The 18,343-nt window shown below is 37.7% G+C and overlaps 1 protein-coding gene across 1 annotated transcript in view; it reads right to left on the bottom strand.

Moving 5' to 3' along the window:
• Positions 1-18,343, bottom strand: part of LOC114462220 (espin-like protein) — a 60,397-nt gene that overhangs the window by 28,822 nt on the left and 13,232 nt on the right. The window contains 7 exon segments of the mRNA XM_074783800.1: positions 8,290-8,309; positions 15,094-15,132; positions 15,135-15,167; positions 15,170-15,185; positions 15,300-15,380; positions 15,382-15,443; positions 17,954-18,018. Coding sequence (XP_074639901.1) covers positions 8,290-8,309; positions 15,094-15,132; positions 15,135-15,167; positions 15,170-15,185; positions 15,300-15,380; positions 15,382-15,443; positions 17,954-18,018 — 316 coding nt within the window.

Below are 18,343 nucleotides of genomic sequence, written 5' to 3'. Positions count from 1 at the left end.
AATATGCTTTAAAGAATAAACATGGACTGGTTCCAAGAACGCTACTCGTCTATCCTGCCTCCATCTCTCCGTGCATTTGGGTCCACACCCACACCGGACCGTGACATATAGTTATCTTAAAGGGATCCTCCACTGTTTTTACAAATGTGGCCTAAAACCTTTGACATGTCCTTATTAGAAGATCCATGCCTAACAAAACACATATTTAATAATAATAATGTTTATTATTGGTATAATTATCTTAAAGATGGAAATCGTTGTTTTAGTCAGAAATAAAATGGGTTAAATATAACCGGAAAAGGTGGCGAAATGAAATTTTAAAAACTACAGATATAGATAAAAAGTAGCAAATTAGAGTGGCCAAACTTGTACAGAACAAGTTCGGACAAAGTACGGCTGGGTCCGAAGCACGTACCACGTTCACAAGAATTCAGTCACTGTGGCACCAGGTGCCCCCGTGGCACATACGGAATAATTGGCCTCATACATATATTATGTATCAATGATTTGGTACCACCAACTGTCGTAATATTTGACTCACAAATAAATAAGAAAACAACTTTAATGGAAAAGGGGGAATTGTGCAAGGCATAATCATAATCTACATTGAATTACCTTTGAAATGATATATCACACAACTATGTTTCCATAAATTTGGAAATTACCAAAAATGGAGGGTGGGCCCCCAGGCTCCATTTTAAAAGAAGGGCTCCGAGCGTCTCATCATATTCATTCATTAAGTGTTTATACCAAACTGCATTTCGACTGAACAAGAACTAACGGAGTAGTAGTCATTTGAAAAATGGCCCCCCCCGGGGGTCCCCTGGTGCCCCCGTGATACATACGGCCTGATCCGTTCATGAATAACAGAGGAGTAGTGATTTTAACTAGTGTACACAAGAAGAAGAAGAAGATGAAGTAGTGAGTGGTGTTTTGAGTCCAGTCTCTGGGCTAAAAAGTGGTAAAAAGGCTTCAAAGTGGCTGTAACACTTTACTTAAAGTTTTATACATAAGGCTGACATTAAGCTATCATTATGACATGACACCTGACATTAGCATGAATAAGGTGTAGCATATGTGTTGTTGGTCGTTACCATAACCCTACCTAATCCAAAAAAATGCCAACATAGCTCCAAAGGTGTCACACAATTTAGCGACTGACACTTAATGACAGCCTTTATGACAGCTTATTCATGCTAATGACAGATAATGACAGCGTAATGATTGCCTTATGTAGAAAAGTAAAGTGTTACCAAAGTGTATTGAAACTACTATTTTAAACTGCCAAATAAGGACATGACAAATCATGAATGTGGTTAAATTGGAAAAAAATAAGCATCAAATAGAGGAAAAAGAGATTAAAAGTAACAATAATGGGTCAACATATGTGACATTAGGTGGAAAAGTGTTAATAAGCGCTGAACATGTCTTGAAAGTGGAACAAATGTGCACAAAAGTTATTGAAATATGATAGAGAAGTGGCAGAAATGTGGCAAAAATGCATTAAAAGGACCAAAAATATGGCAAGAAAAAGTGACAAAAATAGGTTAAAATATGGCAAGTTTGGTGTAAAAAAAAATAAGCAAAAATGGGTGGTCAGGTGATGCGCTTCGATTAGCGCGAGAAAAACGTACAAATGGATTCTAGATGCACTCGCACTGATGTGAATAGTGTCTGGTTGAAATGGGTTCAGATCGTGTTCTGTCGGGCTCGGGTCAGGTCTTCTTTTTTGGTCCGATTCAGGCTCTTGGTTCAGCCCAGTGTGTGGCTGAACCAGACACTGTGAGGTCTAAACAAGCATCACTAAAACAGTCCCAGCGCCCCCTATTGATTAAGCAGAGTATTAAAGCACATACTGAGCTGTATCCATTTTAATCCTCTCTTATTTACATCCATTTTTAACTGATTTAGGACATACACACATCACGACATATCACAATAGCAATAATTACAAATTTCACCTTTACAAGTACAAAATAGTTTGAAATACAATTTATTTCATTTTCTTTAAACTTGCGAGAACAAGTCAGTAGTAACTAACTGTAATTCATGCAACAATATCAAAAACAAGTGGGATGTTTATCAAACTGTCAAATTACATTTTTCAAAAAGGTTTAACTTTTGCTTTTACAAGAGATTCTGATACTTTTAAGGTTTTATTTTATTCTTTTTTTAAAAAGTAACCACATACATCTAAAAAAATGTCCAGAGCAATCAACTTCCTGCTAAAAGTCATTGAGGAGTGAGGTCGTTTAACAAGGTCTGATGATGCGTTCACTGACACCTTGTGACTGAGCACTTTTTTTCCCGTTAAAAACCGTAATTTAAAAAATCAATTTGGACTTGTTTTTGGATCGATACAATCATTGCGTGATCAAATATTGTTATAAATCGCTGAATCAATTTTGTCTTGCACCCTTGGGTGCAGATTCACAAAAGGTTTAGTGGTATTAAAACGTCACTCCACGAGCTAATGATGAGTACAAAGCCCAGGGAATCAGGAGTGAATATGTATAGTAAGAGGATCTCCCAGGGGGAGCAAAAATATGGGAGGAGGAAATGCAAATAAATTAATGCAGGGGACGCAATGCCATTCATGAAATCTGGAACTGTTAGCGGTGATTGTTTTAGTACGGTAAAATAGTACAACTGAGAAACAGGTGCAAACACAGGCAGTTGACAGAAAACAGCAGGAGATGGAAAAAATGCTCCAGTTGTGTGTGTGTGTGTGTGTGTGTGTGTGCGTGTGCATGTGTGTGTGCGTGTGTGTGTGAGAGAGAAAAAAAAGCTGGACGTGCGCCCCGGTGCAGATGGTCTATGTGCTCAGAGATGTATATGACCATGGATTGATGTAGCTTCACTGCTCCAGTCTGTGTCTTTCTCTCCATGTCAAAGTCTTGTGTCGTGTTGATGTCAGGCCAGGTCATTTAAATAGGGCGGTCTGCACCAGTTCTGCTTGTGCACTAATAACTGCTGCAATCTTAGTGAATTCTGCTCAGCAGGTGAAGAAACTGCGTAACTAAAGGATTTCGGGAAGCAACTGGATTACCAGCCTTTAGTTCAGATCTTTGTGAATCCGGCCATCAATCCTTACATCTCTAATGATGATCAACAGATAAATACTTCTACTAGTTAAAGATAGTGGCACAACCCTACAAAAAAAAATATTTTTATTCATGTAAAACACTTTTTGCTCCAAACTTTGATACATGGTGTACTCCCTGAGATGTAAACACTGGCTCTGGTGATGTAGTGCAGTGTTTTTCAACCACTGTGCCGCGGCACACTAGTGTGCCGCGAGAGATCGTCAGGTGTGCCGTGGGAAATTATCCAATTTCACCTAATTGGTCTAAAAAAAAATTTTGAAAACATATTAATTATTATCTGCAAATAATATACCATTGTCGAGTGTCCGTGCTGCAGTAGTGACTAAAGGTGCGTGCACACCGAACGCGACGGAAGCGATGCCGTTGCCTTAAATCGTCCCTGATCGGTGATCGGTAGTTTGCACATAGTGGTGCTTTTTTGTCAGTCCATCACCTCATCGCTCCAGCGACGCGATCACTAGGGAGCTGTGTGTGTGTGTGTGTGTGTGTGTGTGTGTGTGTGTGTGTGTGTGTGTGTGTGTGTGTGTGTGTGTGTGTGTGTGTGTGTGTGTGTGTGTGTGTGTGTGTGTGTGTGTGTGTGTGTGCGTGCGTGCGTGCGTGTGGCCCCGGTAACAGGGTAGAGACAGAGAGAGAGAGAGAGTGTTGATGACGTCTTTTTTTTTTTCCTTCTTGCTCCGCTTCTACGGTTAAATGATCAACTTAACGGAGATATTAAAGGATGACTTCACTCAGAATGTGTTTGATCAGTAGTTACTGTGGTTTTAAAGAAATTTACCGCTTTAATTTTGAACCTGATACTTTGAGGAAGTAGAACAGCCTCCGCTGCAGCCGTCAGCACTGAAGCGGGAGCGGGAGGGAGGGGCTGCTGCCTCCGCTCTACAGACAGTGGAGGACGGGAGATATCGCTTCACGTCGCTTAAAAAGTTAAAATTTTTCAACTTTGATCATGCAAGTCGTGTCGCTGAGGGGGGATAAATTGACGTTGCGTCATTTACATTGATTTTTAATGTAATCGCATCGCTTCAGTCACTTCAGTCGCGTTTGGTGTGAACCCACCTTGAGAGCGTAATCATGTAAAACTCTTCCATAACACTAGATGGCAGCAGGTAGCGAATTGCATTGTCCGTTGTGAGGCATGAAAGTGACAGCTGGCGGTAAAAGCATTGTGGGTAAGCGAAACTACGGTGACAGTGATGGAGAAGTTTTTGAAGAGGAAAAATACCAATTCCGAACTGGGCCCTGGACAAAATTCGGACCCAGAAGAAGGCCCTAGTATGAGTGGAGGAAAGAAAGCAAAGACGGTGAGCTCGAGGCAATACAGCGAGAGTTATGTTTCATTTGGATTCTCAGTGTAGAACAGTGAAATCTTTCCCAAATATTATTGCTTCTGTCATAATAAGCACGATATTTCTGTATTCCTGGTAATTAAAATTTTTGGACAGAATTAGAGTTTGCAAAACACTTTGACGTTTTCTACTACCTTTAAGACCACATTGTTGTTTCATTTGTTATGTTCAAGCTGTATTTTTGAAGTGGACATGTTAAGTGCACTTTTTATTTGAAAGAAGAAATACAAATGATGATAAAGTCCTTTATTCTTTGTGTTTATTTGATTCCTATTCAAGACACTTTGATGAGAATGGCTATATTGTTAATATAGGCTACAGAGTATCATTTTTTAACATGTTTGGCTGGTGGTGTGCCTCGTGATTTTTTCAATGAAAAAAATGTGCCTTGGCTCAAAAAAGGTTGAAAAACACTGATGTAGTGGACCATCTACCATCCTATTGGTCTATAGATCCAAGACAACTGAAGACATGCTGAGCTGTGATGGAGCCTCAGGTTGTCAGAGGAACTGCTGAGTTGGTGTTTTTCCTCCTAAACTCTGCCAAACTGTGAGAACGAGCTCTTTCACAAGCCTGCCAAGTCTCTGCAGCACAAACCTGATTGATGCGTGAATGAGATCAGAATTTCAAGAGTTCATTTTTTTCCTATTGCCGTACTTATATTTAGCCGTTTATCATTTTTTGGATCAGAAGCTGAAATGGATACTTTTAAATTTCTTATTATTTTCTAAAGGAAAAACAAATAAGGCCAAATGACAACTTCCAAACAACTACACACCACATGAAATACGAGGAAAAACTGACACAGACCTTTACTGAGAAGAAGTGAGAACACCATGGACCCTATATTTCTGTTATGTTAGCACTGCCTTCAGCTCCTGTTTGCTCCTCATGCTGTCGCTAATAAACCAGAAGTGGTTTTGTCAATTTTAAAAGACCGCAGTGGTTTGTAACTTGTTTAAAAACTTTATTTTAAATGTAGCTTTTGGATTTTTAAGTGATCATAACACACAGATATATACTTCATGCTTTTATTTCTATAACATGTTTCCCTTAAAGCTGATATCTGGAGTTTCTGAGAGGACGTCTCGATGTCCCGCCCTAAACAGCTCCAGTTCCTCCCACTGCCTCTGCAATCTACCAGAAGCCACGCCTCTACTTTTCTGCACGCGCATCGCGTAACATACCAAGGCTGCATTGATATATGTCTATGGGTCAGGTAAGAGCCAAAATCATATTTACATGTTTGCTGTTGTGACGCGCGGCCTTGTTTCCGTGCACAGTTCTACATTCACTTTGATTGACAGTCTCAAAAACAGGAAGTGGAAGCCTATTGACTGGGCGCACTCTGCGATCGTTTCCATTTGTATAGTTGTCTATAGGACGAAGGAGGGACTTATATACATTAATGTATATGAATGACCACCAGCAGTAGAACATAGTAAAATACTCGTTAGGGATTTTTATGAATTTCAAAAGAATCATAGATAAACCAATTTTTTTTTTTGGCCTTAAATCTTTGAAATGTTCTTATTAGTAAATTTATGTCTAACAAACACAATATTATGCACTATATTCATTTAATTGCCTTTTAAAAATGTGACTACTTTACAGTTTTAGATCCTGTGTTCCTCCATCGTGAAATCACATGATTGATGATGTCACACACTGCCTGTAAACATCCCATTGTTTTTTCATTGGAGTGAAACATTCAGCCTGATTTTTAGATCATTTAGAAGCTTTTTCAGTCAAAATAACAACTTGTGCCGCTGTTGCTAGGGTTACGGTTAGGGTTAGGGTTAGGGTTAGCCCTAACCCTTCAGAGGTCACCAACCTTTAAGAAACTGTGAGTGACATCCTAGATACTGTATAGAGCAAAGAGCTACTAGATAGAAAAGCACTTCTTAAATACTACATTTTCACACTTTCACTTTGGCGGGTAAAATAATAAGGAAGGCTAGCAGAAACATAAAAAGGTAGGAAATTGTGTTGTTTCAACATCAAACACTTTATTTTTCCTAATTTATGCAATTGTTTATTTTCATAAATTTTTTTTAGAAAATCCACCTTGCGTCTTTAAAAATAATATTTTGTATATATCATATTATATATAACATGCCACAGAACATACACCATAAAACAATTGTCACGATGTTTCAGTGAAAATAAACATTTTAAAGTTATCACTTTACTAAGTACTAACTAAATGTATGCATTCATCTTTGTGAGCGAATCCTTGAAAGTAAATCAGATTTTAGACGGAGCTCATTGGTGACTAGAGCTCTTGAGGTCCCCTCGCATGGTCCATGCGGGCTACCTGAGGCCCACGGGTACCATGTTGGTGACCTCTGAAGGACTCCCACCACAAAGAACTTATTTTCTCAGGGTTTGTGTGTCTACAACAGGCTGTGATTTACTGTCTAACTTCAGCCATCAGAGCATCAGCCACACACTGTTTAAGTGAGAATAAAGGTCCCTTGGGAGAGCTCTTCTTCTCTGCTTCATTGTCAAATACAAAACAACAGAGTTGGAATTAAATGACTATGGTACATAATAATGTGTTTGTTAGACATCGATCTTCTAATAAATACATTTCAAAGATTTAAGGCCAAACTTGTATAAAGAGTGGAGGATCACTTTAAAAAGTTTGTTCCATAAAACAGTAACTTTTTTATTTCTAAGAGGCTTTTGTGTTCCATTAAAGCGTTCATGAAGACATTTAAGAGTTTTTGACTTACTGCTCCCACTCCATCATACACAGATAATGCCATGATTGATCCATTTACATTTTATTCATTCTAATGTAAAACGTTCCCTGAGATAATGTTCCTTGCTGTGAAATAATGCCCATAATCAAAGCTATGCATCTAATACTGATAATAAAGTGAATATTACAGTGTAGTGTATTTAATCACTGTGAGTTGATGCCTTACAGTGTGCTAATAAGAAACATTCCTGCAGCAGCAGCTTTTGATCTCATGGCAGAGGAAATATGTGGAGAACGAGTGTCCTCAGAAAGTCCAACATATGGGAACAAGGTCTAAAAATACCTCGTCTCTTAGAAACAGTGTCTTTGCTGTTATCTGCTAACGTGACCTGGAGCTCACCGTGCACTGTTTATTTGCGTGCAGCTGTTCCTGCGATGAGAGAAGATGGTGACGGCGCTGAACAGTGATGACCTCGTCATCATCATGAGCTCAAACGTGCAACAGCAGCCAAAAATATGTGTGTCCATCTCCCTCATCGGTCAAACTCAGTTCAGGCCGCGGCTGCAGGAAATGAGATTCTCTTCACTCTGACACCAATGGAACGCAGCATCTTGTTGCACAGATGTAATTAAGGCAGGGGTTCTCAACCTTGGGGTCGTGAGACACTGGGAGGAGGTCGCCAGATGCCTTCATGAAACTAAGAAAAGTTTTTTGAACAATTTAAGCCCATTTTTGCTTATTTTTACCCTCTTTTGCAACTACACAAAACTTGTTAGAATTTTCATCACTTTTTCAATACCTTCACATTTCAATACCTTTTCTGCACATCAGCACTAATTAACCATTTCCACCACTTTTCTACCTAATGTCACATATGTTGACCCATTATTGTCACTTTTAACCTCTTTTCACCATATTTCATGCTTATTTTTGCCAATTTGCCTACTTCTCAAATAACAATCCCCCGACACCCCCTAACCCCATTTCTGCCACTTTTAAGCCAATATTGACACTTTGAAACCTTTTTCCCACTGTTTTAACCTATTTTCATCACTTTTTTCTTTCAATATTTTTGCTCCTTGCTACAATACTCCTATTTCTGCCACTTCTCCATCACATTTCAATGACATTTCTGTACATCTTTTCTACTTTCAAGGTACTTAAAAACCCTTTCCACCACTTTTAATGATTATTTTTGCCAGTTTAACCACATTCACTATTTGTCAAGCCTATTATTTGCCAGTTTAAACTAATTGTTCCAATATATACATATATATATATATATATATATTACCACTTTTTCTGTTTGTTTTTGGCCCCTCTATTTTGCACATTTTAACTGATTTCTATGGTTTTTAAAATTTTACCACATTTTCCACCATTTTTGGTCACTTTTAACCCATTTTATTTGTCATTAAATCAAGGATTTCCATCTATAAGATAATTATAATAATAATAAACGTTCCTGGATAACAGTGGATATTATTCAGATGAATAAATAAATGTGGTTATCACAGATTCATAGAACAATAAACCATCATTTTACTGACTTTATGGATGGACCCCAAAAATTTCTCCCCTTTATTCCCCCTTATAGATGGTCCTGTCTCCACATGACTGTTCTTCAATGTTCATGTCTGTGTTCAACCACCTTCAGCTACAGTGGGGGTCCCCGCTCTCTGGAACCTTTATTTTGGGCGTCGTGGGCTGAAAAGGTTGAGAACCACTGGTTTCAGCCTTCAGTTGAACATATTTAGCTGGATTCCTCAGGATGTAAAGTGTGTGTGATGCCACTGACATGGTGCTCTCCTGCTCCTCACGATACAGTTGCTGCTTCCAGGCATCAGAACAGTGAAAATGCTGAAACTTAAGCTCATGGGATCCCGTAACGTGTCGAGGCCCGGGCCCTCTACCTGAGCCGCTGGAGAGCAGTAACTGATAGGCTCTCAGCCTGAGTCGTCGGCGGCGGCGGCGGCTCCGGTGCTAATTAGCTGGCCGTTGTCGATAGGGAGGATTAGCTCTGAAGGAATAAAGCTGGAGAGATACGGCCGGCTGCTTCCTATCATGCTCCTCTTCATATATGAGAGCTGCTCTTCTCTCCTGACTTATTCATGGCTGCTTTGGGCAGCGACTGCTTTGGTTACCATGTGTTCATCACATGTGTTGTCTGTGCCACAGGAAGCAGCCAAAGTGTACGGTAAATAAACAACAAGCTCCCTCAGATCACCTGATGAGCTTGTGTTTCTCTCTCCTAAAAAACAAACAAGCAAACAAACATTTATTGAGTTCATTTATTGAGTTCATTTTTTCTCCACTATTATTTTCCCTTTTGTCAACATTTGAGAACTGTTCCTGAAGCAAATGTTCATATTTAGTGGGTTGGGAACCAAAAGTGGGTCACGAGCAATTAAAAGAGCCAAAAACCGAAAAGGAAAAAACTTGGCCCAAAACCGAAACACTGAAATAAATTATTTTGCCGATTATTAGTAACGGTATAATCAAATTTATGGCTATATGAATGTGTACTAACGCAGTGGTTTTCAACCTTTTCAGCCCGCGGCCCCCAAAGTAAAGGTTCCAGAGAGCAGGGGCCCTCACTAGCTGAAGGTGGTTGAACACAGACATGATGGTCTATTGTTCTATGAATCTGTGATAACCACATTTATTCATTCATCTGAATAATATCCACTGTTATACAGGAAGTTTACTATTATTATAGTCATCTTAAAGGGATCCTCCACTGTTTTTACAAATGTGGCCTAAAACCTTTGACATGTCTTCATTAGAAGGTCTATGCCTACAAAACGCATATTTGTTTTATGAACTTTTAAAAACACTTTACCGTTTGAGAGCCTGTGGGCCGCCATGTTGAAAAAACATCATTGATAACGCGAATCTCCTCTTTTAGTCATTGAGTTCTAAAGCATTCAGGATCATTTTGCAGTTTTTTCAGTCAAAATGACAACTTGTGCTGCTTTGGGTTGCTCTAAAAATCAGTGAACGTTAGAAAAGTGGATGTAAACCTCCTCTGTTTACTGAAATCCATGACCTGAAAAAATCTGTGACCGCAGGGGGCGACAGTTCCAACTCGTGAAGAAGAGAAGACGAGCAAAAAATCTGGATAATGAAACCAAGCCTTTAACCAGTTCTGACAAGAACGCTGGTTCTTTGCAGCAGACAGACTGAACTCAACTTGGGTCGACATTAATGATCCTGGTCTTCTACTACTGACGTACGCTAAGTTTGACGTCAAAGTTAGAAAGTGAGAAATACCATATGTATACTATATGGGGACATTTTTTAAGTATACACGATTTGCAAACTTGTCACACTCAATCGTCCCATGATGCATTGCAAGTGCAATGTAAAATGGTCCTGGAACCAGCTTCAAGCTAAAAAAATCAAACATCCTCTTTAAAAAAAATAAAAAATAAATCTTTTCTTGTTGTTTAACGCTTTTGTAAATAGGGCTCTTGTTTTGAAGTTAACAGGAAGTCTTGTCAGTAGTAAATGGGGGACAATATTGATTCCCCAAAATGTGTCTACGTGAGTTTTATGGATGAAATGAGCACATGTAGATATTCTACTTGGTCACTTTCTCACTTCAAATGTTTTCAGAACTTTCAAAGTAAAGGTGGAGAATCAACAGAGATATTTAACCTCAGTGTGATTCAGGTTTTGACGCTGTAGGTTCCAAATGCATCTTGGGAAAGTTGCAAGTATACTTCAGTGGGAACGCTCATCATCCTAATCATACTATAGTATATACTAGACAGTATATACTCAGTGAGTTTGTAGTGTCCAGCCCAGGTTCCCAAAGTGAGGTACGGGTACCACCATGGGTACACAAATGTTATATGGGGGTACATGAACACAAAAATGAAAATTGGAAAGGAGGATATAAATCAACAGTCAGGAGCCTCCAAGCATTGCCACAAATTACACATTAGCCGACCACCCATGGTTACAGATTATCATTCTTTTTTTATAATTATAATTACTATAATTGTAATAATAATTATTATTACATGTTGTTCCTCAACAGGATTGGTAAAATTCAGAGACAAATTTCACTGTAGGGCTACATTGTATGTGACATTACATCAGTGGTTCCCAACTTTTTTGGGGTGTGACGCCATTTTAATATCACATATTTTGGCGTCTGAAGAGACATTTTTTTTTTTTCTTTCCAGAATTAGCTTTAGATAATGTTTGTTGTTGCCAGGATTAGTGACAAAGTCATAAGCCAGCTCAGTGATTTTTATACTGCATTTTATTCAAACTAGACTTGTATGTGAACAAGGTTTTTAACGCTGTAGGTTCCAAATGCATCTTGGGAAAGTTGCAAGTATACTTTAGTGGGAACGCTTATCATCCTAATCATATTTATAGTATATAGTTGACTGTATATACTCTGAGTTTGTAGTGTGTAGCAGAAATTCTCAACCTTGGGGTCAGGACTCAATTTGGGGTCGTGAGACGCTGGTAGAGGGTGGCCAGATGCCTTCAAGAAACTGGACATTTTTTTTTTTACAATTTGAGCCCATTTTTGCTTATTTTTACAATTTTTCTGCAACTACACGAAATTTGTCATATTTTAGCCTATTTTCGTCACTTTTCTTACCATATTTTTGCTCCTTTTAATGTATTTTTGCTACATTTCTGCCATTTCTCATCACATTTCAATGCTTTTTACGCACTTTTTTCCACTTTCAAAACATATTCAGCACTTATAAACCTATTCTATCACTTTTCCACCTAATGTCACATATGTTGACCCATTATTGTCACCATATTTCGTGCTTGTTTTTGCCAATTTAACCACATTACTGCTCATTTTTTGCCAGTTTAATCTAATTGTTCCTACTAATCGTTCCAATATTGACACTTTGAACCCTTTTTACAACTTTTTCTGTCTGTTTTGCAACGTTGAACCTATTTCTGTTGTAAATAATTGTGGTTATCACAGATTCATAGAACAATGGATCATCATTTTTCTATATTTTGTTGTGATATTCGTGTGTAGTACGTTAGGGTGACATTTCTAACACAGCTCAAGTCTCACATTTTGTTGAAAATCTAAAGTTTTTATATGACAGAAAAAAATAAAACGTAACTATTAGTAGCAAAGAATGAAGAGAGGCGGTGTAGCGTGTAGTGATTGTGTGAGAACAGAAGAAGACGTGGGCCGTGTGTGTGCCCGCGCTGACCCCTGACTCCAGCAGCACAAACAAGGTGTTCACACTGAAATATTCATCAGCTACACTCGGCAGCGCTGTGCTTTCCACACACAACAAAAGAGCTCATCTCACAGCAAACTGAGAGGCAACAATCACTCCATCAGGGCCTGAAGTGGCTTATTGAGCATAAAAGCCTCCATTCTCTACTGTCCTACACTGTAAGAGCCCTGCAGTCAGGACCAATGACAGGCCTGACCAGAACCAAGTATATGCAACAAATTAGGAAAATGATTCACGTGAAGTTTCCAAGATGGACCAGATGTTTGCTGTTGAGCGTGCTCCTTCCTGTCGGGAGCTTTGATGTGCGTGCCAAGGCAAACAGCTGGTCGCTGACACAAAGAGAGAGGATGCAAAGCCTGGGAAATGTGCAGCAAAATACAAAATCAAGTGGAGGTGAGAACAACAAACTTACATTTTTCTCCACAATTTACTTTCACAAAAACAAACTTAAACCCTGATGTTATCTTTCAAATAAAGCTTACTAGCAGTATTCCCTGTCATATCACTTCACTCAGAGACATATCATTTTCCATCAAAGCGCCAAAATAAACATCCTCCATTGTTTTGCTTCAACTTTCAGTGAAAACACCAGACATGTGTTGGAAAGTCACTTTATCAGAGTTTTTTTTGGGAAAAACACAAGAAATCACAGTAAGAATGAAGTAAAAACACTTCTATGCATCTGTCACTAGGGGGACGCAATGCCAGTATTCATTCAGGAGCCACTAAGTCACTGTTTTTCAACCTTGGGGTCGAGACCCAATATAGATTTTAGAATTTTTCAAATTATTGTTCTTTAAAAAAAAAACTTCACTTTGTGAAATATAAATCTAGTTAAACTAAAATGCAGTAAAAAGTACAAATATCTGAGCTCATTCATTCCGTCATTATGATCTATAGATGTTTTTATTGTCGTCGGACAAAGGGGGGCCTGGATTCAGAAGTAAGAAAAAGGGGGAACGTGAACCAAAAAGGTTTGAGAACCACTGTTTTTCAGGACTCCACATCCCACAATGCATTGCACCAAAATTTTCTGAAAAGGTCAATAAGAGTGTGCTTACAGTGCAGATTAAAACAAACTTTTGAGGAGCAATTTCATCATTTTACATGTGCTTTAATATTTATTATAGTTGATTTATAACTTGTGAGTATGTTTTACTGTCACACTGGGGGATTTATCATTTCAAACAACTATGTAAGTCCATGGCCATGTTATAAATACTAACGTACTACTCATAATAAGCTAAATGAGTATGTAGTGTACTCACATTAGATAGTATGAAAAGATTGAGTATGTGAGAAATACCAGGATGTAGTGCGTCTCACTAGTGGAGGATGAGACACCCGCACTTTCATAAAACATAAAATGACTCCCCCTCACTTTTTACAGAGGGATTCATTGTTGAACACGTACTGGTTTAGTGAAACTGATTGAATGACGAAGTAGCCGTTCATTCCAAGAAGGTAAACAAAGAGTTAACAGTAAAGTGACAAATAATTAGTAACAGGTGGCAAAAATTTATTTTCCAAAACTGGCAAAAACGTAGCAAGAAAAGAGTGAAAAGTGACTAAAATGGACCAAAAGCAGTGGCAAAAAAAAAAAAAATTGACAAAAAAGAGGAAACAGGTGGTATGTAATGGCAAAATGCAGGATAGATTATCAATATGTGGCAAACAATAGTGAAAAAGGGCAAAAATGTGGAAGAAAATTAGGCAAAATAAACAAAAATGAGGAAAAAGGGATATTTATTGGCAAAGGGAAGCTAAAATGTGAAAAAAAAGGGGTAAAAATGGGACAGAAGAAATTGCAAAATAGCAAAAAAAAGTTTCAAAGTCCCCTTTTAAAATTAGGACCCACATGTTGACTTAATAACAGCTTTATTTATGTTTTTAGTAAATTAATTGAATAATATAAAGTTGACGGTTGCCCTACCCTGAGAATACCCACACTTCTAAAATCACTGTTCCATCCCGGCCCAGATGTATACTATGGCAGATAGGCAACTGGCGGCCCGGGGGCCTTGGTCTAATTTTATGCAGCCCCCCAAAGGAATTGTACAAAATGACATAAAAATAAGTAAAACAAGAGCAAGAAAACATAAAAAAAATGAAAAGAATTACAACATTGCAAGAAAATACAGTAAAAGACAAGAAAAAAACACAGATCCAAAAACACACAAACCTAGTACAAAAATGAACAAAACGACAACAGTAAAACATAAAATCACTCAAAATTTCACAAAATAACAAAAAAAGTACGCCAAAAGACAGTAAACAAGCAAAACGACAACAGAAATACACAAAAAATACTCCAAAAAATGCAAAATGGCAGCACAAATACACAATGACTCCAAAAAACATATATTTTACAGGAAAAAAAACACACAAAAGGAGTACAAAAATGCACAAAATGATTCACAACAAGCAGGACAACAACAAACATAAACAGAATGACAGAAAAACACACGATATTACTATAAAAAACTATTTGTTCTTTCCTGTGTTAATGCTCAGATCACTCATTATTCTAATGCTGACATGAATGTTGATCATGTGACCCTCCAATCAAACAAACTTATTTTTTTGGCCCACTGTGATAGAAGTTGCCTACCCCTGCTATATGGGGACATTTTGAAGTATGCACAGTGGGCACACTAGTCATACTAAATCATGACCACACCCACAGAGATACAGTATGTGGCACATTGATGGTGTCCGCTGCACTCTGCACCGTGAATCCATCCAGATCTGGATCTGAGGGGTCGACAGCAGGTTTTTACAGCACTGAGAGTTCAAACAAGGACCATCAACAACACAATTTACTGCTCCATGAATCCCTGAGAGTTTATTTCACTTTGTAAACAGGTCATGATTTATCTGTGGAACGTTTCCTCTAACCTCCAGCTCAACGTTCTCTGCAGCATCATGAAACAGTCTACCTCCCCAGTAATCCTTCATGACCTTTGACCCCGTGTGAAAACAGGCTCCTTAACGTGCAATGGTGCCCTCTGCTGGCAGTGAAGTGCAAAGCCGTGGCCCCGTCTGTCCAGGCAGCTCACCTGTGTGACGACCAGGAATATAAGTCATTATAATTCTAAATGTAATCAAAAAATCTGATGTAATTGTAATTGAGTTCAAATATTTGACTTTGTTATTGTAATCGACATGAATATTCTAGAACAGTTTCTAGGCATAAGTACCCCCTTTAATTAGAATTCTATGAAAAAACATCTATAGATCATAATGATGGAATGAATAATTGATAACACACATTTTAAAGAATCTAACTTTGTAAATAATTGGAATGAAACAGTATTTAGTGACTCCTGAATGAAGATATTTCTATAGTTTTTACCATTTCTGGTCATCATCAATATTAGGATTGTCATTTTTAACTAAAACTAACACAAATGACAAAATCCCATATTTTTAACGTTTTTGTCCAATTTTCCCTTTCTCTCTCTCAACTCTGTATTTGTGATTTAACTGACTTGGTGACAGTCCAAAACGTAGATTATGTCAACATTCAACATCTGATAAATTTAACGCTTTTACAACCGCTATGAATGCTTTGTTCTTGCAACAAATAAAAAAAGATATTGCAATTATTATATGGCTTTTTAACTAAGAATAAACATTACAACACGTCATATTTTTTATGTTTTCATTTGTTAATTTTCCTCTTTCTCTCTCTTAAGTACCCTCTATATTTCCCCTAGGGGTACGCGTACCCCCATTTGAGAAACACAGTGTCAGACTCAAATCCAGCCCTTTGGAGCATCAAATTCAGTCAGCAGGAGAAAATGAAAATGACAGAGAAAACACTGTGTAAATGATCGCACAGGCTCACAATTATTACAGAACATTTTCCTGAAACAAATAACAATTTATCACAAAATCAAAGACATTTAAAGTGAAGATCCTGTTGTGACTGATCTGTCATTTATTGCTTGGATGTTGTTGGCTCAAACTGCTCTGTATTTGGCCCCTAACATTGAAAAACTGTAAATAAATTCACAATGAAATTAAACGCAAACCATGGTGAACATGTTACAGTTCTATGTCTTACACATACGTAGTTAACAATTATTAAAATAGTAGTAATAGTGGTAGTAGTAGCAGTAGGTAGGTAGGGAGGGAGGGAGGGAGGGAGGAAGGAAGGAAAGAAGGACGCTGGTTGACATGTGACAACGTACCAACATGTATTATTCACAGGTTACTGATGGTCACATGCGATGACACGAGCTCTTCACTCATCTTGTAAATTACAGTCCAACGCTGCGTAGGAAACAGGAAGAGCTTGATCTGTGTGGAACATGTTCCGTGTTCTCAGGTTCAGACTTAGGCTGGATTTAATGATTTATTCAATCCCATAAATCCTCATTTTTTATTTCATCCTACATTTTATGGAGTTCACAGATAATTTTACCAGGTTGGTTTGGATGTTTTTAGATATTAAATATTTATATTTAGAGAAACAGAAAACATTTTGAGAACCAGGAATTTGTAAATCTGTGTTTTGCTCAAAGATATTTTGAAATAAATTAATACAAAAACAAAGTACAAACCTCAGAACAGAGGAAGAGAAGAAACTTTCATCAAAGCCACAAAAATGTGATTGATCCAAGGGTCACATGGTGTGTGTGTGTGTGTTGTGTGTGTGTGTGTGTGTGTGTGTGTGTGTGTGTGTGTGTGTGTGTGTGTGTGTGTGTGTGTGTGTGTGTGTGTGTGTGTTGCTAGAGTAACTTTGAGTGTTTGTAAAATATATTTAATAATATTTAGTCATGTAAAATAACCCCCCACACACATATATTTATAAATATAGATAAAAAATATCTAAATAATTAGAGACTTTGTAATTAATTCATCTCGATTAATCTAAATTAAAGGCCTAAATATTGGACACGAGGAGCAATGTTTATCCAATTTAAATTGATTTTAGATAAACTCACAAAGAGGTATAAAAAGTGCTGATATCTCTTACTCAAGTAGAAGTATTTTTACTTTATTGAAATTGTACAAGTAAGTCATACATAAAATACTGAAGCACAAGTAAAAAGTAGCTCAAATAGTTCTCAAAGTACAAGATACTTTCACGCCCCATGTTTATTTTTGGTTCCCGTACATACAGTAAACATCTCATGTATAAACCTACAAAGGAATCTGTGCAAAATAAAAGGTTTGTCAATATGAACAATTATTTTTTTTAAATAAAATAAAACCAATTATTAAATTCAAAATAAATAAAAAAACACTCAGGCTTTAAATATAGATACATTTATGAATCTAAAACTGAGAAAATAACCTGATTGGTCGGTTATGATGTGATGCATTTGATTGTTGTCTGGTCATTTTATTTTTTGTAGTCTCACAATGTTACAGTGACTCACTATCACCACATAATGTATTTACATTACACAACGATACATGTGTTTGTTTGATCACAGTCATGCTCACAGTGGCAGAGGAGGAGGAGTCAGAATGACTTTTAGCTTCACACTGACCTGGGGGTGTTTCATCAAACCCAGCTCAGGGTTAAGTCCAGCTTTAACCTGAGAGTCCGGCTCCGTTAAACCGGGTTCGAACTGGAACAACGGTTTCATCAACGAGAAAACACCTTGGTTACCATAGTAACACAGTCCGTGGGTCAAACCTGCTCATGACCAGGTTTAAGCAGCAGGCTTGGCTTAAGCTGCACTCTCATAAAACTACATCATCATTATTAAAGTCATTTAGTGATGCTTTAAAACACTCAATAAAGATCTACAAAAGGAAATAGGAAAGTCAAAAAGACTTGTGTATATATATATTTTTCAGTCTCCATGTGTTTAAACCATCAGCAATAATATATAAGGATGCATATGGGGTGCCAAGTGTAAAAATGTTGGAGCTAAGCTAACAGATTTTCATTATTTATCTCACTTTTCTCATATTCAGCACAT

This window comes from Gouania willdenowi, chromosome 4, assembly GCF_900634775.1.
Source record: "Gouania willdenowi chromosome 4, fGouWil2.1, whole genome shotgun sequence".
Taxonomy (NCBI): Eukaryota; Metazoa; Chordata; class Actinopteri; order Blenniiformes; family Gobiesocidae; genus Gouania; species Gouania willdenowi.
The sequence above is the reverse complement of the archived record's forward strand: the minus strand, read 5'-3'. Positions and strand labels throughout refer to the sequence as shown.